The sequence below is a fragment of the Mandrillus leucophaeus genome, unplaced genomic scaffold, assembly GCF_000951045.1.
Source record: "Mandrillus leucophaeus isolate KB7577 unplaced genomic scaffold, Mleu.le_1.0 Scaffold14, whole genome shotgun sequence".
NCBI lineage: Eukaryota > Metazoa > Chordata > Mammalia > Primates > Cercopithecidae > Mandrillus > Mandrillus leucophaeus.
The window spans coordinates 3,350,509-3,375,901 of record NW_012101365.1 but is presented as its reverse complement, the minus strand read 5'-3'; the positions used below and the strand labels follow the sequence as shown (position 1 = coordinate 3,375,901).

At 39.8% G+C, this 25,393-nt stretch overlaps 1 protein-coding gene across 3 annotated transcripts in view; it reads left to right on the top strand.

The window, feature by feature from the left end:
• Nucleotides 1-24,912, top strand: part of NDC1 (NDC1 transmembrane nucleoporin) — a 67,445-nt gene extending 42,533 nt beyond the window's left edge. For 2 of the 3 annotated variants that reach the window (XM_011973795.1, XM_011973793.1), the window contains 4 exons: nt 1,069-1,132; nt 3,320-3,420; nt 17,722-17,882; nt 22,352-24,912. In XM_011973795.1, the coding sequence (XP_011829185.1) occupies nt 1,069-1,132; nt 3,320-3,420; nt 17,722-17,882; nt 22,352-22,415 (390 nt within the window). In that variant the 3' untranslated portion in view covers nt 22,416-24,912. The remainder of the gene's footprint in view (nt 1-1,068; nt 1,133-3,319; nt 3,421-17,721; nt 17,883-22,351) is intronic. The other variant, XM_011973794.1, reaches the window with a different exon arrangement.
• Nucleotides 24,913-25,393: the final 481 nt, after the last annotated feature.

Here is a 25,393-nt window from a genome sequence, read left to right as displayed (position 1 = left end):
GCATGTGCCACCACGCCCAGCTAATTTTTGTATTTTTAGTAGAGACAGGGTTTCACCATGTTGGCCAGGCTGGTCTCGAACTCCTGACTCAGGTGATCAACCCACCTCGGCTTCCCAAAATGCTGTGATTACATGCGTGAGCCACCACGTCTGGCCATCCCAGGCTGGAACGCACTGGTGTGATCTTGGCTTGCTGCAATCTCAACCATCTGGATTCGAGCAATTCTCCTGTCTCAGCCTCCCAAATAGCTGGGACTACAGACACATGCCACCACACATAGCTAATTTTTGTATTTTTAGTAGAGATGGGGTTTCAGCATGTTGGCCAGGCTGGTCTCAAACTCCTGACCTCAAATGATCTACCCACCTTGGCCTCCCAAAGTGCTAGGATTACAGGCATGAGCCACTGCACCCAGCTAAGTTTTTTTCTTTTTCTTTTTCTTTTTTTTTTTGAGATGGAATTTCACTCTTGTTGCCCAGGCTAGAGTGCAATGGCGCAATCTCAGCTCACTGCAGCCTCCACCTCCCGGGTTCAAGCGATTCTCCTGCCTCAGCCTCCTGAGTAGGTGGAATTACTGGCGCCTGCCATCATGCCCAACTAATTTTTTGTATTTTTAGTAGAGACGGGGGTTTCACTATGTTGGCCAGGCTGGTCTCGAACTCCTGACCTTGTGATCCACCTGCCTCGGCCTCCCAAAGTTGTGGGATTACAGGCCTAAGCCACCGTGCCCGGCCCCTGCCAAGTTTTTTAAAAAGAGTTTCTGTAACCATTCACTTAAGTGATCTTTGTACTAATCCTCTGAGGTGGTTTGAGTATATGTAACTTTAAATTAGAAACTGAGGCACAGAGATTTAGAGACTTGGCAAGAGCCACACAATGAGTTGATGGTAGAATGCTTTGTTGTATTAAATGAGTAATTACCAAGTTAAATATAAAATAATTTATTTTAAATTTTAATTCTTGAGAGGCAGCTGTGAATTTTTTATTTTATAGTCTACATATTTAATTAAAGGAAATAATGGAGTTTTCAGGGGAACTCACTTAAATGTTTTTGTTTTTATTTGTAGCACCCAGAGGCCTCCATTCAGGCTGTTTTTTCAGACGCCCAAATGCATATTTGGGCATTAGAAGGTAAGCATTGGCTGTGAACTGTAACTGTGATTTTAACTGTCAGTTAAATATTGAAGTATCATCCATGAAAGATGAAAGGTCAGTTCTGGTCCTTGATCTCCGTCTTTGAATGTACAGATTCGTTTTTATATCTTTGTTTTATGTAGATCATTTTGAAAAATATATTTAGGCGTACGTCAATTTGGGCACAATTTTTTCTTGTATGTAAGCAGAGAAACTGAGCCTGGGTTCTTTTTTTTTTTTGTGAGACAGGGTTTTGCTCTGGTCCAGGCTCAAGTGTAGTGGTATGAATGCAGCTCACTGTATCCTCCACCTCCTGGGCTCAAGCAATCCACTTCAGCCTCCTGAGTAACTGGGGCCACGGTTGCACACCACCACACCCTGTTAATTTTTGTTTTAAAAAATTTTTTTGGGCCGGGCGCGGTGGCTGAAGCCTGTAATCCCAGCACTTTGGGAGGCCGAGACAGGTGGATCACGAGGTCAGGAGATCGAGACCATCCTGGCTAACACGGTGAAACCCCCGTCTCTACTAAAAAATACAAAAAACTAGCCGGGCGAGGTGGCGGGCGCCTGTAGTCCCAGCTACTCGGGAGGCTGAGGCAGGAGAATGGCGTAAACCCGGGAGGCGGAGCTTGCAGTGAGCTGAGATCCGGCCACTGCACTCCAGCCTGGGTGACAGAGCAAGACTCTGTCTCAAAAAAAAAAAAAAAAAAAAATTTGGACCAGTTGCAGTGTCTCATGCCTGTAATCCCAGCACTTTGGAGAGGCCGAGGCAGGCGGATCACCTGAGGTGAGAAGTTCGAGACCAGCGTGGCCAGCATGGTGAAACCCCTTCCCTACTAACAACACAAAAATTAGCCAGGCATGCTGGCATGTGCCTGTAATCCCAGCTACTCGGGCGGCTGAGGCTGGAGAGTCACTTGAACCTGGGAGGTGGAGGCTGCAGTGAGTTGGTATCATGCCACTGCACGCTAGCCTGGGTAACAGAGCGCAACTCCTTCTCAAAAAAAAAAAAAAAAAATTTTTTTTATAGAGACGAGATTATCCAGTCTGGCCTCGAACTCCTGGGCTCAAGTCATCTTCCTGCCTTGACCTCCCAAAGTGCTGAGATTACAGGTGTGAGCCACCACACTTAGTCTTTTTTGTTTGTTTGTTTTAAGAGATGGAGTCTTGCTGTGTCTCCCAAGATGGAGTTCAATGGCATGATCATAGCTCACTGCAACCTTGAACTCCTGGGCTCATGCAATCCTCCTCCCTCAGCCTCCTGAGTAGTTTGGACTACAGGTGCATGCCACCACACCCAGCTAAAGAGACAGGGTCTTGCTATGTTGCCCAGGCTGTCGAGCCTGGATTCTTTTATATCTTTCTCTACTTCAAAAAAGTGCAACAGATAGATTGTTTTTAACTTATGTTAACTTATGTTAATTATGAAAACTTAGTTATTAAAGAGCTGTTTCTTTTCATCATATAGATACAGCCTTCTCAGTGCTTAAATGATGCTCAGAGGCCTTTGCTGACCATTCTCTGAAAAGTATCGTCCTCATAAGCTGTATGCCCTTACCACATGGTTTTTTTTTTTTCCTGGCACATATCATTACCCAACACTATATTATTTTTAAAATTTTCTTCCTAATAGAATGTAAAGCCAGAGACTGTTATTTTATTCATAACTAATGCAGTTGAGTACTTTTTTCAGTGCCTATTCCGATTTTTTTGCCCATTTTTCTATTGAATTGCTCCTCTGTTTGTTTATTTGTTTATTTATTTATTTATTTATTTATTTTTACTTTTTATTTTCGAGACAGTCCCTCTCTGTTGCCCAGGCTGGAGTGCAGTGGTGTGATCTTTGCTAACTTCGACCTCTGCCTCCTGGGCTCAAGTAATCCTCCCAGCTCAGCCCCCCGAGTAGCTGGGACTATAGGTTTGTGGTGCCACACCTGGCTAATTTTGTATTTTTTGTAGAGAAGGGGTTTCACCATGTTGCCCAGGCTTGTGTTGAACTCCTGGGTTTCAGCGATCTGCCCACCTCAGCCTCCCAGAGTGTTAGGATTACAGGTGTGAGACACCATGCCCAGCCGTTATTTCTTTTTATATTCAGAATATTAATCCTTCCTAAAATAGATGTATTTCAAATAGTTTTGCCTAATTTTGATTTACTTTTAACCTTTTTTTCTTTTTTCCCTTGAGGTCTGTCGCACTTAGTAGCAGCATCATTTACAGAGGATAGATTTGGAGTTGTCCAGACTACACTACCAGCTATCCTTAATACTTTGTTGACGCTGCAAGAGGTAAGCAATCTGTGGGTTGGGAGGGGGTAGAGATCATCTTCCCCTCCCACCCAGTGCTTTGCTTGTTTCCTATATATCACATTTATCGAGTGACAGAACATGTTGGAAGTTAAAATAATGTACTTTTTCGCCCTCAGGAAATTACAATCTAAAAGACAGAAAAGAGGCCGGTGTGGCTCATGCTTATAATCCTAGTGCTTTGGGAGGCTGAGGCTGGAGGGTCACTTGAGGTTGAGAGTTTGAGATCAGCCTAAGCAACATGGCAAGACTCGGTTTTTACAAAAAATAAAAAATTAGCCATAGTGGTGTATGCCTGTAGTCCCAGCTACTCAGCAGCCCGAGATGAGAGAATCATTGGAGCCAGGAGTTTGAGGCTACAGTGAGCTACGATTCCACCACTGCATTATAGCCTGGGTAACAGAGCGAGACCCTGTCTCTATTTTAAAAAACAAAACTAAAAGTTTAGGAAGAGAAAACTCTTAATCTTCGTATAACATTTTACAGAAACAGAAAAAGAAAGTATACTAAACCTGTAGGGTATGCCCCTGGTATTAAACACATTGTTTAAAATACTAGACTTCTGTTCACTGACAAAAGTGAATCCTTACACAATTTGTAGCTACCGAAAGTGACCTGTAATTAAATGACCCATACAGATAAAGTGCCCTTTTGGGTTGAGGCTCAAGAGCTGAGGCCAATAGATGCCTATCACCAGGCTTGATGGCTAGTTTTAACTAATAGGTTTTCTTGGTCCTAGACTTAAAGAAGGGCAAAAAATAAAACACATGCTTTCTGCTTTGCAGCAGGCTTCTTTTTCTAACTTCATGTTGCTTGGTACTTTTTATGTCACCTTATGTCACATGACAGCTGTAAACACTAAGTGCTAGAGGCATGTAGAGATAGCATCTGGAGGCCAGGTGCAGTGGCTTGCACCTATAATCCCAACACTTTGGGAGGCTAAGAGGGGCAGATCATCTGAGCTCAGGAGTTCAAGACCAGTCTGGGCAACAAGGTGAAACCCTATCTCTACAAAAAAAAAAAATAGAAAAATTAGCTAGGCACAGTGGTGTGAGCCTGTAGTCCCAGCTACTCGAGAGGCTGAGGCAGGAGAATTGCTTGAACTCAGGAGGCGGAGGTTATAGTGAGTGGAGATCGTGCCACTGCACTCCAGCCTGGACCACAAAGCGAGACCTTGTCTCACAAAAAAAAAAAAAAAAAAGCATCTGGTGGATATAGTAGGCCTTCTGGAGGAAGTGGAATTGAACTAGGCTTAAATGATAAAATGATAAACCTGGTGCATCTTTTGGTCTTGGGAAACCATTCAAGATATGAAGAGAAGCTTGGGCAACATGATGAAACTCCGTCTCTTCAAAAAATTTTTAAAAAATTCGCGGAGTGTGGTGGTGTGCACCTGTAGTCTCAGCTACTTATGAGGCTGACGGGGGAGAATCTCTTGAACACAGGAGGTAGAGGTTGCAATGAGCCAAAATTACGCCATTGCACTCCAGCCTAGGTGACAGAGTGAGACCCTGTCTCAAAAAAATAAAAGATAACGAAGAGAAAATATGCTTCTCGGCCGGGCGCGGTGGCTCAAGCCTGTAATCCCAGCACTTTGGGAGGCCGAGACGGGTGGATCACGAGGTCAGGAGATCGAGACCATCCTGGCAAACACGGTGAAACCCCGTCTCTACTAAAAAATACAAAAAACTAGCCGGGCGAGATGGCAGGCGCCTGTAATCCCAGTTACTTGGGAGGCTGAGGCAGGAGAATGGCGTAAACCCCGGAGGCGGAGCTTGCAGTGAGCTGAGATCCGGCCACTGCACTCCAGCCCGGGCGACAGAGCGAGACTCCGTCTCAAAAAAAAAAAAAAAAAGAAAAAAAAAAAGAAAATATGCTTCTCCATTTCTTTCTTTAAAACTCAATTCATTTTACCTATTAGAAAATCTTATCCATCAAAACCAGTGATTTTTTTGCTTTGAGCACTTTTTGTGAGTACTTTCTCATGTGTGTTACTTGAGATGTGTGTGTCTACATGGATAGTTTTATTATTTGTACTCTTTCCCAAGTACCTTTCTGTAAATAAATAGTTTCCTAGTAATTCCCTGCAGCTTCGAGTATTTGGTTTTTCTGACTGCACAATAGGATGACCATGATTTGGGCATATCTTTGATGCTCATAACATTATTTTTTTTCACTCTCTCAGTATAGTTAAAATAACAATAATGGTACAGTGCTTATAGTCTAGAGAGTAGTTTGATATCATTATTATTTGATCTTTATAACTGTCTTGTGAAGTCAGCAAGGTGGAAGTGTTTTCGCCCTTTTTTTAATAGATGAGGGAGGCTTAATAGTGCAGCAACTTACCTCAGATCTCACACACAATCTCCTAGGTGGCAGAGCTGAGACTAGAGCCCAGTCTGATTGCAGGGCATTAGCAGTACAGTAGACCTGGGAAGAAGCTACAGATCCACATCCCTTCCCTGCTTTTTTTTTTTGTTGAGACAGAATCTCTGCTCTGTTGCCCAGGCTGGAGTGCAGTGGTGTGATCTTAGCTCACTGCCACCGCCGTATCACGGGTTCAAGTGATTCTCCTGCCTCAGCCTCCTGAGTAGCTGGGAGTACAGGTGCATGCCACTATGCCCAACTGATTTATGTATTTTTTTCTTTTTTTTTTTTTGAGACGGAGTCTTGCTGTGTTGTCCAGGCTGGAGTGCAGTGGTGCGATCTCAGCTCACTGCAAGCTCCGCCTCCTGGGGATCACACCATTCTCCTGCCTCAACCTCCCCAGTAGCTGGGACTACAGGCACCTGCCACTATGCCCAGCTAATTTTTGTTTTTTTAGTAGAAACAAGGTTTCACTGTGTTAGCCAGGATGGTCTCTATAATCTGCATTAACTCATTCTTGAGAGTGGAGTCCTCCTGGCCTAAACACCTCCCATTAGGCCCCACCTCTCCACACTGGTGCATTGGGGATTAAGTTTCTAGCACATCCTTTTTGAGTGACAAATTTAAGTCATAGCAGGCCCTGTTTACTTAGAAACAGGGGAGTTGGAATGGAGAATACTTTGGAGGATACTTTGGAGGGGCAGAGTAGAACAAGGCAAAGAAGCATATTTTTGGATGTTGAGAAAAGATAGAACAAAGAGAACAGGACCAGTGACCTGATACTTAGCTTCTCAGTATAAAACTCCTCCTTATGTGGGCTTATAATGTCTATTTTCCCTTAAACCACATCATGGTCAACCTTTTGGTCATGCTCTGCCATCATCAGATTTTGCAAACTGCCTCACAGTCTTTTTTTTTTTTTTTCCACTCTACATCCTAAGGTTGATTGTAATGAGTAATTCAGAGTCTGTGTGGGTAATCTGCCCGACACCCTGTCTGCACAATTCTTTGACTTCCTCCTCTTCACTACCCATTTGTATACCCTCTCAACCCACAACTATCACCTAGGCCCAATTATCCCCTGAATACTCCACTGCCAGAGCTTGAAACTCCAGGATTCTACCCTGTAAGCTAGAGTCCTTAAATGTTTTTGTTCCAAGGATTCCTTTGGCAGTCTGTTGAAGCCCATGAACTTCTTGTCAGAATCATGTTCTTAAATGCATAAAGTGCTTAGGATTAGAAAGAAAATCAGTTATATTGAAATATAATTATCAAGATGTTAAATTTATGATACAGTAATATGTGGTTTTTAATTATTGCATTACATAACAAGATCTGTCAGTGAGTCCAGTAACTTATTTTGAGGTAGGGATAGGATGAATGGGATTTCAGGATAACTGTAACAATTGTATTGAGATATGGAGATATTGGTGATTTCTGTTGGTGACAAAGTCACAGGAATTGCTAATGCTACTACGATTTGTTGCTTACATTCATAGTTGAAGGAAATGCTGGATTTTAATTAGATCTTAGTAAAGATAAATGTGTAATTCAAGTTTGTACCCCCGGAATTTTTCCCTTAGGTCTATGGACCCAGTGTAAGAGCCCTTGCTCCAGGCGCAGCCCTTTCATGTCCTTGCTGCTTCTTACAGTTTCTTTGATCCTACCAGGATTTCCAGTTCCTTTTCCCCATGTTCTTTGTCTTTCAACTCCCTCCTGACTATGTATATGCCTTTCTGTATCCAGTTTGGACCTTGTAGTCTATTATTTCAACCACTTTATTACCAATTCCTTCAACTCCTTTGTCCCCATGTCCTTGAGCTGCACCCATGTGGCGGTTCCACTATCCACCCATTCTCTTGCCGATCCCTCCTGCCTTGCTTCAGGATCTTGGCATTTTTGTCCTGAATTATTACATCCTCTTGCCCCTATAGACTCTCAACTGAGTTACTTCATGCTCTGATTCCAGCCACTCTGCTATTCCCATGAGTCCTCTGCTCTTATAACCACCATAGACTATTCAGTCTCTGCCTCCCACCAAATATATCTTATTTTCTTAACTTGACTCTAACTCTGTACATGCTGCCTTTTTTTTCCTTTTTTGTCTAGAACATATTTTTCTCCTTTGGTCTGACTCTACTCTGTAACTCCCCCCTCAATACTTCATTGTCTTTATTGACTTTTATTGTCTCCTCTTCATATTAGCCAGAGTAGAGGTGGGAACTTTGTCTTACCTCTATTCCCATCATCTGATATAGTAGCTGGCAAATGACAGGCACTTATTTAATGCTTGTTGGATGGCTGCTGGATTGCGTCATTGCTGGTTCAGTGGACAAAGGCTTCTGTTTTGGGGCTTAAATTTAGTGACAATTCTGATGCAATGGGTTGATTAAAATGCTCCCAAACCATCTTTTTGTTTTGAGAGGCAGGAATGTGATGTGACTCATATGATCCCTGTTATATATTTTTGGCTTTCTGTTCTTTGGTCTAGAAGGGATCAAAGTGAAGACAGTAAGTTCTAAGTATCTCTGTAATTTAAGGCAAGTTGTACATTACTGGCTTCTGGGTGTTACTAAGGAACAATTGTGTGGAACTGTTCTATCCTTTTGTTTTACTTTTCAGTATCAATAACATCAGCCATTTCACTGAATCATTAAAGGCAAAATGTGAAAGGGAAGGGGAGCCTTTCACTCTTCAAACTATTCAGAGGGCAAGGAGTAGAGTGATGGAAATGCTAGCTAGCTCAGTGGTTTCTGCCAATGGCCAGACCATCCTGGAGATCACAGTTATTATAAGGGACATACATACTTTCATTTGAATGATTACCATTTCTCCAACATGTTTGCAGCTGTTTTCTCAGATGTTTTTACATGCTGTTTTGGTTAATTAAAATACAAATTCATTTGAAAACATTGCTGAATTCATAGTAGTTATTTCCTTTATCAGTGGATGGACAGCAAGTATTAACCTCTGGAAGTCCACAGGATTTTATTGTTGTTTTTAAAAAGGGTGCTTACATACAAAATATTAGGAACCAAAATGACATATTTTATAATTAAAATTTTTTGGCTAAATGCGTTGGCTCATGACTGTAATCCCAGCATTTTGGGAGGCTATGAGGCAGGAGGATAGCTTGAGGTCAGGAATTCAAGACCAGCCAGGGCAACATAGTGAGACAGTATCTATAAAAAAACTTTAAAAATTAGCCGGGTGTGATGATGCTAGCCTATAGTTCCAGCTACTTGGGAGGCTGCGGCTAAAGGATCATGTAAGCTCAGGAATTTGAGGCTGCAGTGAGTTATGTGACTGTACTCCAGGCTGGGCAACAGAGTGAGACCCTGTCTCTAGGAAAAAAAAAATTAAACTTAGTAAAATATACATAACATAAAAATGACAATTTTTAATCTATTTTTTAGTGTATGGTTCTATGACATTGAATATATTCACATTGTTATGCAGTCATCAGCACCATCCATCTCCAGAACCTTTTCGTCTTTAAAATATGTTTTACATTCTTTAGATAGCCTTGGTTTCTGTGGAAAGGCCGATGTCATCCTGATGAAGTTGATCAGCCCTATCTATTATATTTTTTTGCCTCATCATTTGAAGGTCAAATTTTGATGTACTTGGAATATTGATGTTTACCTTTATGCCATTCACAGATCCATCCCTCCAGTAACTATTTAATTATCAAGCAGTTAGCATGTGATACGATACAGAATGGAAAAAGACAGGGTTCCTGCCCTCCAGGAGCTTCCAGGATATAAAACAGATAATCATACAAAGAACTACAGTTGTAGTCAGTGCCACTGTGCAGAGAAATGCAGGATGAGGCTGGGCACGGTGGCTCACGCCTGTAATCCCAGGACTTTGGGAGGCTGAGGCGGGTGGATCACCTGAGGTCAGGAGTTTGAGACCAGCCTGGCCAACATGGTGAAACCCTGTCTCTACTAAAACTACAAAAAATTAGCCGGGCGTGATGGTGGACGCCTATAATCCTAGCTACTTGGGAGGCTGAAGTGGGAGAATCGCTTGAACCTGGGAGGCAGAGGTTGCAGTGAGCTGCAATTGTGCCATTGCTCTTAAGCCTGGGCAACAAGAACAAAACTCTGTCTCAAAAAAAGAAAAAAAGAAATGCAGGATGATCAGAGAACATATGACAGGTGAATCTGAGCTAGTCTTGCAAGTAGGGGATAGAGAGGTGAGATAATTAATGGCTCCTGGAGAATGTAGGGGTTGGAAGGAGGAATGGGGGAAAGAAAGGAATATTCTTGAGGGCCAGAGCTATGGATTTGAAGGCCCAGATACCCTTGACCAACATTGTACCAGTCAGAGTCTATTCTTGGTTTCTGTAAAGTCCTATGCTGCTTTACCTAACATTTGCATAGTATTCCAAAAGAAATTGTTTAAAAATTTTTTTTTGTAAAACCCTGTGAGGTTAAAAGAAGGCTTATTTTGCATCCTGAAGTCTCTTTCAGAAACTATTTTCTGTGTGAGTACAACTTATTCATGATTGTACCTAGTAAATGGTTGAGTCAAAATTAGAAACTAGGGTTTTGAACCCGAAGTCCTTCGCAGGCCACCCTTTTAGATTACCTTTGGGAGAGCTTGGCAGAGGTTTGCATTTCTTAACCTCCTTTTTCACAATAGAATGGCAGTATGGCAGATGTGTCAAAGTGTGAGATCTGGAGTCAGACTGACTTGTGTCTGAATTCCAGCTTCTACTGTTTCCTAGTTGGAAAATAACATTTATTATATTTCTTCGAATCTAAGATGCCATTAATTGGAACATATATCTTCATTTCAGAAAGGATAAAATGTAAAAACAAAAACAAAAAGTATAGAACCAATAAATATGGCAATCTCTAAACATCAGTTTTTGTATCTGGAAGATGGGAACGATGATAATGGTAGCTAGCTAACTCATAGGGTTGTGAAGAATAAATGAGATTATCTCTGTAAAGCCCTTGGCATGTATGACCCATAATAGGTGCTTAGTAAAGGTTAGCTCTTATTACTTTGTTGTCATTTTTCCTATGCTGCATGACTTTTTTTTTTTTTTTGCGTGACAGAGTCTTGCTCTATCACCCAGACTGGTCACTGCAACTTCACACGCTGGGCTTAAGTGATCCTCCCACCTCAGCCTCCCAAGTAGCTGGGACCACAGGCATGCACCACTATGCCCAACTAGTTTTTTGTACTTTTAGTAGAGACAGGGTTTTGCCATGTTGCCCAGGCTGCTCTTGAACTCATGAGCTCAAGCGATCTGCCTGCCTCGGCCTCCTAAAGTGTTGAGATTATAGGCGTGAGCCACTGCATCCAGCCACATGATAATTCTTATACAGGAGAAAAGATCTTTCAGATTAAAAGAAAGGTTTAAAAAAAAGTATTGCTGTCAATACTATTAGCAAGCAATCTAGCAGACATAGTGTCAGATACCCAGTTTAAACCATTCATATGTTATCTTCATAATTTTTGTCATAACTATATTATCACATACTGTTGTCATTTAGTCATATCTTATTTCCCTGAGCTTTTATCTACTTAGTGTTTTAAGTCATTCATTTATTCTTTTTTTTTTTTTTTTAAATAAAGAGATAGGGTCTCCCTTTGTTGCCCAAGCTGGTCTCCAACTCCTAGGCTCAAGCGATCCTCCTGCCTTGGCCTCCCAAAGTGTTGGGATTACAGGCGTGAGCCACCACGCCGAGCTAAGTCATTTATTTTAAACATAAATTTATTTAAAAGGAAATTTTATGACTATTGTAAAGGAAAACTAGTTTGACTTGCTACAAATAGAATATGGGTCTATAGTCCTTTATCTCAAACCCTAACATATATTTCAGAATTCAGATGTTTTTTAATTTTAAAAATGTGACATAGTGTGTGTGTATATATATCATATACTATATTACATTCCTTTTGGTATCTGAGGTAGAATCCCCTTAATCAGATACATTAATGCTTTTCTCCGGTTAACTCTCTGAATATTCAGATTAAGTGGGGTAAAGTGGGATGAAGACTGTAAATAGCCTGTGTCAGCACAGGTCATGTTTTACTGCCAGATGAGTCCAGGTCAGGTCAGCTTTGCCACCAAAAGATTTACATCTTTTGTTACAACATCACATCACTTTAAAAAAAAAGATTGTTTGGGCATGGTGGCACACACATGTAATCCCAGCACTTTGGAAGGCCAAGGCTGATGGATTGCTTGAGCCCTTGGTCAATATGGTGAAATCCTGTCTCCAACAACAGCAACAACAAAATTTAGGTGGGGAGGTGCACAAGCCTATAGTCTCGGCTACTTGGGGGCTGAGCGGGGAGGATCACTTGAGCTTGGGAGGTCAAAGCTCAGTGAGCTGTGATCATACCACTACACTCCAGCCTGGGCAACAGAATGAGACCCTGTCTCACAAAGAAAAAATAAGGTTACAGAAATTTTTTTGTTTTCCATGCTTTTTGATATCAGAATTAAGGATAAGGCAATTAAAGTGAGAAAAGTTAATGATTTTAAATTCTAGCTTGATACTCTTATTTGCTGAGGTCTCTAAACCTGAGGCCTGCTTATCTTTTGTTACAAATGTGGCTAGTGTGAGATTAGTGAGAATAAGAGAGGGGTTAAGGACACATTTACTCTAAACTGAGATTTTCCTTCTTAATTTAATGCTTATACCATTAGGGTGTGTTGGACCTAATTGATTTTTTGCATTTCTTTTTTGAGCATTTCTAACTACTTATAAAGATTGCTATTTTAGGACCTTTATTCTTTCTTAGAGGTCTTGTACAGAACAAAGAGAGCAATTACTTATTTAAAAAATTCAACAGGGTTGGGTGTGATGGCTCACATTTGTAATCCCAGCACTTTGAGAGGCTGAGGTGGGAGGATTGCTTGAAGCCAGGAGTTCAAGACCAGCTCGGTCAACAAAGCGATATCCTGTCTCTATAAAAGGTTTTAAAAAAATTAGCTGGGTGCTGTGGTGTGCACCTGTAGCCTCTAATAGTGAGGAGGCTGAGACAGGAGGATTGCTTGAGTTTGAGACTACAGTGAGGTATGATTGCACTACTGCACTCCAGCCTGGGCAACAGAGTGAGACCCTGTCTAAAACAGCAAAAAAAAAAAAATCAACAAAATGTATTCTCTTGCAATTATCCATATAGGTCTGTTGGGCCCTTTTAAAATCTAAGGTATATTATAGATCTAGTGATTGTACATTTTCACTATCTTGTAACAATTTGCTGTCGATTATCCTAGGAATTATTTTATCATTACTCATTAGTTATTATGTTGTAAAAAAGACTAATATGAAAACAGAAGAATGATAAAATCGTGTAGTATTGCATGATTTTTCATGAAAAGCTATATAAAAAGTCTAGACACACATCTTTGTAGTCTTTTTTAAAGCTTTCACTGAATACAATTGATAATTCATAATTTTTAAATTTTCTGTCCACAATGGTAAAGGGAAGAAAATTGCCAATAAAACAATTACTGAGACACATTGGAAGACAAATGCGGAGAGACAGATAGCAGCACTTTAGACCAGTTCTGTCCAATAGAAATAAAATGCAGTCACCTATGTACTCTTGTATTTTCTGGTAGATAAATTGGCAAAATACAGGTGACATTAATAGTACAGTTTATTTAAACCAGTATTTAAGGTAGTATCATTTTATCATGTAATCAAGATAAAATTACCAATGAGATCTTTTATATCCATTTTTACATGCTAATTCTTAGAAATCTGGTGTTTATTTTTCACTTTGTAGCATATCTCAGTTCAGACCTGCCACATTTCAGGTGCTCAATAGCTACATATGGCTAGTGGTTGCCATATTGGACAGCATAGCTCTAGACTTTAATGATGATGGTGAAATATAAGAGGAATTTCGGGACTGGGCGCAGTAGCTCACGTAATCCCAGCACTTTGGGAAACCGGGGAGGGCAGATCACTTGAGGTCAGGACTTCGAGAGCAGCCTGGCCAACATGGTGAGACCCCTGTCTCTACTAAAAATAGCAGTAAATTAGCTGGGCATGGTGGCGCGTGCCTGCTAATTCTAGCTACTGGGGAGGCTGAGGTGGGAGGATTGCTTGAACCAGGGAGGCAGAGGTTGCAGTGCGCTGAGATCATTAGTTATTGCACTCCAGCCAGGATGACAGAGTGAGACTCCGTCTCATAAAAAAAAAAAAAAAAGAGGAATTTCAGACTGTGAACCTTCAGTTGATGTATTCTAGAGATGTTTTCCTGAAACCTAAGGATTACAGAACAATATGTTTTTAAGGAGAGAAAGGAAATGTATCTGGTATGGTATGCTTATCTAGTAGGTCATTCAACAGGAAAGACTTCATCCCACAGTATTTTATAACAAGAACTTAAATCTCTCATTTTGCTAAGAGTACACATGACCAGTGTTCCTTCATTTTCTGTTGTATTTGTGTGCCAAAATTTACTTTATACAATTTGTAAGGGGATAGGTGCTGAAGGTGGGTGTGTGTATACAAAGATAAGAAGGCAATAGGTGATGTCAAAGAAAAAAAGCCAGTGGAATTGATCATTTGAATTTGTATTTATAAACCTAAGAATGCAAATGTTTTGCAGCTGGGTGTGGTGACTCATGCCTGTAATCCCAGCACTTTGGGAGGCTGAGGTGGGTGGATCACTTGAGGTCAGGAGTTCGAAACCAGCCTGGCCAATATGGTGAAACCCTGTCTCTACTAAAAATATGAAAAAATGGCCAGGCGCGGGACTCACACCTGTAATCCCAGCACTTTGGGATGCTGAGGCGGGCGGATCATGAGGTCAGGAGATTGAGACCATCCTGGCTAACACAGTGAAACCCCGTCTCTACTAAAAATACAAAAAATTAGCCGGGCGTGGTGGCGGATGCCTGTAGTCCCAGCTACTCGGGAGGCTGAGGCAGGAGAATGGTGTGAACCTGGGAGGCGGAGCTTGCAGTGAGCCAAGATCGTGCCACTGCACTACAGTCTGGGCAACAGAGCAAGACTCTGTCTCAAAAAAAAAAAACCAAAAAACAAGAAATGAAAAAATTAGGTGGGTGTGGTTGCGGGCGCCTGTAATCCCAGCTACTTGGGAGGTTGAGGCAGGAGAATCGCTTGAACCTTGGAGGCAGAGGTTGCAGTGAGCCGAGATCGCACTACTGTACTCCAACCTGGGCGTCAGAGCGATGCTCTGTCTCAAAAATAAAAAGAAAGAAAAAGAAAATGTTTTGCAATTAAGATGCAAAGAAAATGGCTGTACTTCTTTGTTCAGCAAAATTATGAGTTGTCTAAAGTTTTTTAAGGTACTGCATTTTGATGGTGCAAATACAAGAAAAAGAACCAGCAGTATTGATGAGCTAGAACCTATTAGAGATATAGCTTAAATTTGGAATTAGTATTTACAAGATGGATGTATTCCAGATTTATGCATAATAGCTGGTGAACAGCTGGTTGCATTCAAAGGACATTGCTCATTTCAGGTGTGTATACCTTCAAAACCTAGAAAATACGGAATAAAAAATTTGGATTTGCCATGTATATTCTTATTTTCATTTTTATTTTGTTTTATTTATTTATTTTTTTAGAGACAGAGTATTGCTCTGTTGCCCAGGCTAGAGTACAGTGACATGATCATGGTTCACTGTAACCTTGAACCCTTGGGCTCAAGTAATCCTCCCACCCACCTCAGTCTCCCGAGTAGTTGTGACTACAGGTGTTGGACCACATCCAGCTAATTTTTAAATTTTTTGTAGTGACAGAATCTTTCTATGTTGCCCAGGCTGGTCTAGAACTCCTGGCTTCAAGCAATCCTCCCGCCTCAGCCTCCCAAAGTGCTGGGATTACAAGTGTGAGCCATTGTGCCTGGTCTTCTTATTTAAAGTTTTATGATGTTATTTTACATTACCTTGTCATCTGTAAATTGTTTGTAAAATGATTTTAGACTACAAAAGATATAAAGTATTCATAGGACCCAGGCAGTAATGATGATGACTGTTTTTCTTGGTATACTGAGGGTTAATCAGGACGTTTGCAAGAAAATTGAAAAGAATATAACTTTTCCATTATGATGGAACAAAATTTGATGCATTTGTTCAATCTGCCACAATAACTCTGAGTCCAATCATTTATTTTTTCTACTATCAACTTTAAAAATGTTTCCCAAGACTGGAACATGCTTGAGATAATTTTAGGTAGTAGTTGAAATTCAGTGAAATACTTAAATAGCACTAAATTCAGTGAAATTCAGTGAAATATTAAATAACACTGAAGTTACTGTGGCAGACTGAACACATGCATCAAATTTTGTTCCTTCCCCAAAACTCTACTAAACTATAGAAAAGGTATTTTATAATACATAAATCCATAAACAGGAGAGGACATAATAGCAACAAAACTTTCAAAGCTGGAAAGCGGATGGTTGAGATAGCTAACTTAGCAGATTCCAGAGGCAGATTTCAAATTGGTGGTGGGAGAAGCACAAGTAACTCAAGAACCAAGGGTGAAGGGACAGGTAGCCAAAATAAAGAGGTTTGGGTGAGAGCTGTATGAAAATTAGTTAGATCCCTAGATCCTATGCTGTGGGGTAATTGCTCCTCCTCCACTGTCGTCTGAGGTTTATCCTTTAAGAGAGAGTAGAACACCCAGTCTGGGGGAGTTGTGGGTGCTGTACTAAAGAAGAGGGATGAGTTCAGAAGCCCTGGTGTCCTCTTGGCTTCAGAACACTGGGGCCAGGCCCTGTAGTCAGGATACTAGAAAACTTTCTTTGGGCACTCTGACCAGTCCAAGAAGAAAGACGTAACGTGACTGAGTTGAAGGTTCACCCTGCAAAATTCCCTGCAGATGACCCACTGTGAAGCCCCTTGTCTGTAATTCCCAGTCATGCACTTATAATTGGTGCTCAGCTCTTTAGCAGGTCCCACTTGCATTTGTGAGCGAGGATCGCTAGATTTCTGAGGAAAGTCTCTCATGCAGAAGTTAGAGACTAAAAGGAGCAAAGGGGGAAAATCAGCTTGGAAGAAACTAAAAAACAAAAAAGCTATCAGAATCCTCAGAAATAAAGGATATTGCATCTTTGAAACAAAAATAGGATGCTATTAAAAAAGAACAGATGATGTTAAAGAGCTCTTGAAATTAAGAACATGATGGCAAATATAATTTTAATTATTTTTGTTTTCAGTTCTTTTGGTGGTTACATTCATAACTATAAATAGTATGCTTATACCGTTATATCTTGTCAGTTTATTTTTCCATGGGGACCTCATGATGTAACAGTATCATCTGTCATTGCTCATAAATGCCTTATTTGAATTGAAAAGGAAGATAAACTATTTAGTGAATAGCTATTTCTATAAAGTGTGAAGTTTGGTCTTTTTTTTTTTGCTGAGGTCTTTTAATAAAGCTCCTCCTGCCTGTCACACATCATAAGCAGAGTAGGACATCGGTGTTTGGCTTCAGGCTTTGCATTTTCAAGGCTATTGAATGATAGCTTCATTTCTGAGGTCAAGTCTGGATTTGTGGGGGGCCTGGTAGCTGTCATAGTAGCTGAGCTTCCCTATTGCATTGTTTATGAAAACTATTTTGACTGTGATCTACAATAAGAAATGTGTTATAGCATATCTATAGATATGTATATATCTCTCTGTATATATCCATTTGTATCTATCTCAAATCTTAATTCTTTGGACTAAAGTGACTTTTTTCTTTTTAATTTTTAATTTAATTTAATTTAATTTAATTTAATTTAATTTTTTTGAGACAGGATCTCTGTTGCCCAGGCTGGAGTACGGTGGAACTCCTGGGCTCAAGCAGTCCTCCCGCCTCATCCTTCCAAAGTGTTGGGATTACACATGGGAGCCACAGCACATGGCCTAGGTTGACTTTCTCTATAATCTAAACTGACGTGTTTTCTTTCTTGGTGTAGGCAGTCGACAAGTACTTTAAGCTTCCTCATGCTTCCAGTAAACCACCCCGGATTTCAGGAAGCCTTGTGGATACTTCATATAAAACATTAAGATTTGCATTCAGAGCATCACTAAAAACTGCCATCTATCGAATAACTACTACATTTGGTGAACATCTGAAGTAAGTTTACCTGTTTTGATCCATGATGAGACCCCTTCTGGGGAACTTTCCTTAGAAACAGGTGTGGGAATGATGAGGCTCATGTGTTGAAAGTGTTCTCTTGGGACCTCGATGATTCTCATTGGAAACTTACAGCTTGGATATGGACTTAATATTTATATTTTAATATTTGGCCCATCCTAAAGCTTTGGGGATTTCTTTCAAATGGACAAAAGAGGACAGAAAGTTATAAATGCAGCAAATTTAATTATATATATATATTTTAATTACCAAAAGATCTTAAGGGAGAAAAAAGGGCAGAAAATCCGGATACCTTTCCAGAAAAGTGTATTAAAACAATTCTGTTGTTATATCTTGGTCAGCAAACTGAAGACTTGGGGTGAGCAAAGTATTCCAGAAATGAATCCCTGGTGCTTTGTGATTCATGCTGGAAAAACACCGACAGATCACAACACCTTGAGAAACAGAACCAGAGAGAAAACCACAAATGCCAAGCCTGTTTATATTTAGTTTTATTGATGTTTACTGCTTTCCTCTTGTGAAATGATCTAGCTAGGCAGGATGAGGGATACTAGCTTAGTAACTAAACTATATTTATATTTATCATAATTATAAATGAACTTTAGAAGACACGAGAGATTGCTCTGCTGTTTTTGTTTGCAATCAATGAATAGTTTAAGACTTCCAATTTAAATTAAAGTTAAATAAAGTTAAAAATTCAATTTGTCAGTCACCCTAGCCACATTTGAAGTACTTAATAACTACATATGTTTAGTAGCTAATGTATTGGATAACAGAAGTATAAAATCTTTCCCTAATTCTAGAAAGTTTTATCAGATAATGCTATTCGACAATTCACTTAGAACTTTGTTTTTTCATTTACTCTTTTCAAATACCCTGTGAAGTGTAGAAATTATCATAATTGTACAGATATGAAAACTGAGGCACAGAGATGTTAAAACTTGCTTGATAGCACAATCTAGTGCATGTCAAACATAAACCTGAAATCAGGTCTTTCTTACTCTTAAAAATCTTTCATCTTTATCTACAACACTAGACTGCCTCCAAGATATAAATTAATATGTAGGACACATTCAGAAAATACGGATGAATGTAAAGAATGAAATAAATATGACGTATATTAATGATAGAACAAAAGCAAGGAGAAGGGCATACCTGTAGACCTTGCCTGACTGTGCTCATGGCCAGGCAGGGGGGACATTGTATGCGAGATTAATTTGAAGTTCCTGCCAGCTTTAGCCAGCTTAATCAGTGGCTGGATAAATAGCAGGACTGTAACATTGCCCTGGGGGAAAAACGGCAAGAAGAAAAGGGGAGCATAGGGATTTATTAGATGAGAAAGAGCTATAGGCCAGGCACAGTGGTCCATGCCTGTTATCCCACCTCTTTGGGAGGCTGAGGTGGGCAGATCACCTGAGGTCAGGAGTTTGAGACTAGCCTGGCCAACATGGTGAAACCCCATCTCTACTAAAAATACAAAAATTAGCTGGGTGTGGTGGTGCTCACCTGAAATCCCAGCTACTCAGGAAGCTGAGGCATGAGAATCGCTTGGACCCAGGAGGTGGAGGTAGCAGTGAGCTGAGATCGTGCCACTGTACTCCAGCCTGGGCAACAGAGTGAGACTCTGTCTCAAAGAAAAAAAAAAGAGATATAGATGACTGATTAAAAATTATGAGAATAGGCCGGGCGCAGTGGCTCACGGCTGTAATCTCAGCACTTTGGGAGGCCGAGGTGGGCAGATTATCTGAGGTCAGGAGTTTGAGAACAGCCTGGCCAACATGATGAAACCCCTTCTATACCAAAAATACAAAAATTAGCTGAGTGTGGCAGCAGGCAACTATAATCCCACCTACTCCAGAGGCTGACACAGGAGAATCACTTGAACCCCGGGAAGTGGAGGTTGCAGTGAGCCAATATTGCACCATTGCACTCCAGCCTGGGCAACAGAGCAAGACCCTGCCTCAAAAATAAATAAATAAATAAACAAATAAAATAAAAATTGTGAGAAGGAAATTCTGCCTTAGTTTCTTTTCTCTGAAAAGAGCCATATTTTATATATGCGTCAAAGTTGATAAAATCAGTGGAGGCTATTTGTACAAATGTAGGATAATGTCGTATAGTGGAAAGAATGTTAGATCTGGAGTTAAAATATCTGGATTTCTGTCTGCTTACATCATTGGCTATCTGTGATTGTGAGCAAGTTTCCTAGTGTTTTAAGTAACTCACCCAAGATTATGCAGGTAGTGAGTTGCAGAACCAGGATTCAGATGCAAATCTTCCTAACCCTAGTGTTCTGTCTATAGTGTCTGTACTCCTAACCAATAGACTGGTGTTTCCCCTAACTTCTGAATCTTTCTGATACAGCTTATGTCCCCATGAAAGGGAACGTTCTCACACCCACTTGGTTTCATTTGTTGTTAGTAAAGATAAAATGGATCATACATAGGTAAAGCCCACTGTGCAGTCTGCATTATCATGATACTTATTACTGTATAATACCTGATTATTCACTATTCAAAGCTCTACCTCTGAGAACTAGGTATAAATGAAGTTAGCTCTTGAGGTCTGAAAATCAACTAACAAACACAGGCTACTCATTGGACACATTCATTCAACACTATTTACTCATTTTTTAAAAGATAAATTGTATTGTATATATTTGAGATTTATAACATGGGGTTTACATATAAAATGTTTACTGTTGTGAAGTAAATTAACATGTCTGTCATCTCACATAGTTACTTTCTTGTGTGTATGTCAAGGGCAGCTAAAATCTGCTTATTTAACAAAAAACCTAGTACAATACAATTTTGTTAGCCATAGTCCTCATGTTATACATTAAGTCTCTAGACTTGTTCATCCTACATGTGTGCAACTTTCTTTTTTTTTTTTTTTTTTTTTTTTGAGATGGAGTCTCGCTCTGCCGCCCAGGCTGGAGGGCAGTGGCGCGATCTCGGCTCACTGCAAGCTCCGCCTCCCGGGTTCATGCCATTCTCCTGCCTCAGCCTCCCGAGTAGCTGGGATTACAGCCGCCCACCACCGCGCCCGGCAAATTTTTTGTAATTTTAGTAGAGACGGGTTGTCACTGTGGTCTCGATCTCCTGACCTTGTGATCCGCCCGCCTCGGCCTCCCAAAGTGCTGGGATTATAGGCGTGAGCCACCGCGCCCGGCCATGTGTGCAACTTTCTATCCTTTGACCTACATCTCCCCATTCCCTGCCACCTCCCATTTACTCCTAATTTAGGCTAATTTAATTCTGGTTTTCCAACCTATAACATATCAAAAAAATTTTCTTTTGAGTCCGAGTCTTGCTCTGTTGTCCAGGCTATAGTGCAGTGACAGGATCATAGCATAGTTCACTGCAGCCTCAAACTCCTGAGCTCAAGCAGTTCTCCTGCCTGAGCCTCCCAAAATGTTGGGATTACAGGTGTGAGCCACCATGTCTGGCCCATATGAAAATTTATTTGAGGAGCAGAGATTGCTACTAGAGTCAGGAGTACTAACAGTAAATTGTAAGGGACACTTTACTACCTGCTAGCAGAGAGAAATGTAATGGAAAAGTCACAGATTTGGTGTTTGAGAGAGTTTCAGAGCCATTAAATTAGAGAAGACAGCCTCACTAGCACCTAGAGGGCATCTTTGTGCAGTAAAATACTTGAAATGGTTCAATTAGAGGGTACATGGTTCAAGAAAGTAAAGATGTCTATAAGACATTTTAGGACGACTCATAACAAAATTATTAAAATAAGACTGTTTTGGCACTTTAAAAAGCGGTGACCTATTCAAGAACTAGAAAACCGGAATCTTTCATTATATTCAATTTTTGCCCAAAAGCTTAAGAGGAAGTGTTATACTACTTTCAGTATATATTTGCCCTAATTTTGTCAAGGTAATATATTTTTGTGATGGTGAGGGTGGAGAGAGAACTCAGTGTTCCCATCTAAAACATAACTTATGTTCAAAGGGAGAAGTAAATCTAAACCACCAAGCTGTTACCGTTGAAAGTAATTAATGGAATCTATTGTGTTTTAACCAAACATTTAAGTTTAAAGGATTTTGTATTGAAGGCAGTTCAGATACTCTGCAGCTCAAAGATAATGTTGGAATCTGGTTTAAATAAAATAATAAAATCCAGAAAATCTACTGCAAGGCCTGGAACTCTGCACAGCAGGTTCCATCGCAGAGCAGGTTAAAGTCAATGCCTTCACTTGTCAGTCTTAATTTGCTTTGGTCTTTTAGAAGATAGAAGCATGCCATTACTGAATACAAGCCCTCCTCTTCATTAGATTAAAAAGACTTTTCATCCAGCTTTTTCAGAAATACTAAGGAAGTGAAGATTTCTATTCATTTTTAATTGTTTTGAAAAATATTGACTCTGTGCTCTGTGGTTCACTTAATATGCTTAATGTAAAATAAAGCTTATGCTTTGAATTTATGTTTCATTTAGTGCTGTGCAAGCATCTGCAGAACATCAGAAAAGACTTCAACAGTTCTTGGAGTTCAAAGAATAGTTAAGTAATATAAACTGTGTTCATTACACTGCTGATACAACTACAGATGGGACAGTAAATGTTCAGCATTCTTGGATCAGAAGAAAACAGACTAATTAGATGCTTCCTTTGTCGTGGTGGTTGCTTTGAAAACTATACTTTAATGGGAGAAATCATGGAAAGAAATTCTCAACAGAATAACTGAAAACTGCCTTTTCTGTACCAATTGCTTTTTGTGTGTGTGGTATAATAAAATCTTTATTCAATTTTACAGAAGCATTGAAGGCAGTCGAAATGTCTTTAGCTCATATAACTTAATAATAATAACTAAAAAACTTTTAGAATTTACTTTTGAAAAGAGGGAAGCCAGTTCTGAAATGAGTATAGGTTGACTTCATAGTCTTCTTAATTAAGAGTTTAGCTCTTTGTAAACTCAAAATACATAAACTTTTTAAGTGTAGTTTCATTTACTGAAGGATAAAAATGGTAACAGTGCAGCAAAATTCACGGAAAAAATATTGTCTAAAGGACATATTTTGTTAATCTGTTAGGTTGTGTTTTTGTTTCCAGGGACAAATTAAATTTGTATGATTACCCAAAAAAGGGTCTCAGTTTACAGATGCTAACTCTATATAAAGGAATGTGGAAAAACTCAGTTCTTAAGTTACAAGATTAAAAATTCACATTTGATCTTTAAGAAACAATTGACTGACATCTATGAATTTATTTTGTATCATGCTAGTAAACACCGAGTATTAATATATGGGTATTTTCCCAGCTAGTTTTGCTTTCTTTTCCCAGAACAAAACATTAAGTGATTGCAGAGTTTTTCAAGCAAGAGAAAAAGGTTTGCAAAAAAACCCAGGAAATGTTCCCTTTTTTCCCCACCATTCATCTTCATTAGATCAAATTCTGTGAAACTTGTCTGGTCTCTCAAAGGGAGCAGCCTCTGTAGTGTTAAATGGCTAATTAAAATAGGAAGATCTTTATAGTCAGAAACAACTTAGTCATCAAATAGCAAGTGAAACCGAAACGTCAGAGGGATTACTGTACTTGGAAGTATGCTGTGTGTCCCAAATGTGAACGAAGTATTGTTGGAATTTATTAGATCAGCTTCTTTGGAGATCAAAGATTGGAAATCCTAGTCATAGATATTCACTGGACTAGCTTTGGACTGAAATGCTCCTTTGTAATTCTTTTCCTTCTAGTGTCCCAAAATATTTTCTTTAAAGTCAGCACAGTATTGTATATGAATCTTTAATGTGGTATCATATATGTCTATTTTTGTCTGATGCATCAATGTATTATTATATCTTTATAATTGAATATTTTAGCTCTGGGTCCTGTTGCCCCTTCAACCAGTACATGCCAAATTATAAATGGGTGCTACTGGCCTTGAGCGTATCTCTGTGGGACAGTTCCCCGATTGTCAAGTGTTTAGATATGTAGGCTATTGCCATTTGTTTTTTGTTTTTGGTTTTGCTTTGTGTCTGAAGCTGAATTGATTTCTTTTGTTGAATGTGAAAGTTGAATTTCAAATGTAGTCATTTCTTATAGATGGCCAAGACAGAAAATTGTGGCTAGGTTGACTGAGAACTGTTGTATTCCATGTATTAACACAATTAAGCTTTTTATATTCCACTCTCTGTGCTGACCCTGGCTGAGGCATTTTGGGAGACAAGGACTCGAATCTTCTGCTTCCATTAAAGAAGAACTGTGGTATTCAACCCATTGGATTTCTGAGAATAAAGATAGGATGATTCCTTTGAACTTTGACTTACTTGTATAAAATGTCCAGCTAGGTTTAGGTTTTTGCCATTTCCTATATACTTTGGGTAAAACTACATTTGATGAGCAATGTGAATGTTTCTGAGAATGTTCATTCCTGTTTTCTCTCAAGAGAATATGCTGTGTACTAAATACAGGCTGCATAATGTCTGCCTGTTGAAGATCTGGAAACTGCCTCCCCAGATCTGTATTCTATTTAGTAGGTAAGGGGGTTTTCTTTTTCCCATTGTGTGTGGATAATCTACACACCATCTGTTGGAACTAGGGTGTTATTATGGGGAGCTCCTCCTGCGTACTAGGAGGAGGACCTTAGGGAGACCAAGAGGAGAGAAGCATTTCCTCTGATGAAGTCACATCCTGTCTGTGAGCCCACTGATGCTGTAACATTGGTCTGAAAGAGAGTGTTTCAAAAACCTTTCTCGGCTGTTAGTATAAAAACATGATGGTATCAGCTCTTAGCATGTTTGCTTGACCCTTATGGAAGGTATAAATCCACAGAACTTCTTTCCCAGAGAACTGGGAAATTGTCCTAGAAATAAACCTTGTATAGTTGAGTGGACATGGATAAGCAACAATTTGTTATTTTGCAGGATTTGTTCCTTGGTAATTGTTCGGTGTGTCATCCTATAAATATTCATGATAGTCTGTTTATATCCTTTTGTATATCATTGATACTGGATTGGGTAGAAAAATAAATTGGTGATTTTAAAAAATGGAACATTAATTGAAATATGTGTGTCTGTAAGGTCAATTATTTAATTTCTGGACGGGGGTGGTGGTGGTGATGCTTCCTTAATCATTTCAGTTTAGTCTCAGAGTTGTTGCTTATAAAACCTAAAAGAGCTGAACTTTTTGAGAAGTCAGCTTTTGCCCTTAGTTTAGACTGATTTGGTGGGTTTCGTGGTAACTCTAAGGAGCCTGAATTCAGAAAGTCTCATTCCTTGTTGTCTCGGCTGACAAAACTAAACAAAGGGTGAAGGTGCTGAAAGCCATCTCTTAACAGAAGTTTCTTTTCTTGCCAAAATAGCGTTTCCAAACGGATCGTATTCCCCTAGGCTAACAGTTACGTCTGTCAACGTTGCTTAAATTAATCTGAACTTCACCGCTAGGTAGTTGAGGTACCTCAAACTACCTCTAGCTGTCCCAACCCATAGTTATCTTTCTTTACAACCAGATCGCTTAAAACAAAGATGACTTTCATTCATCAGTTG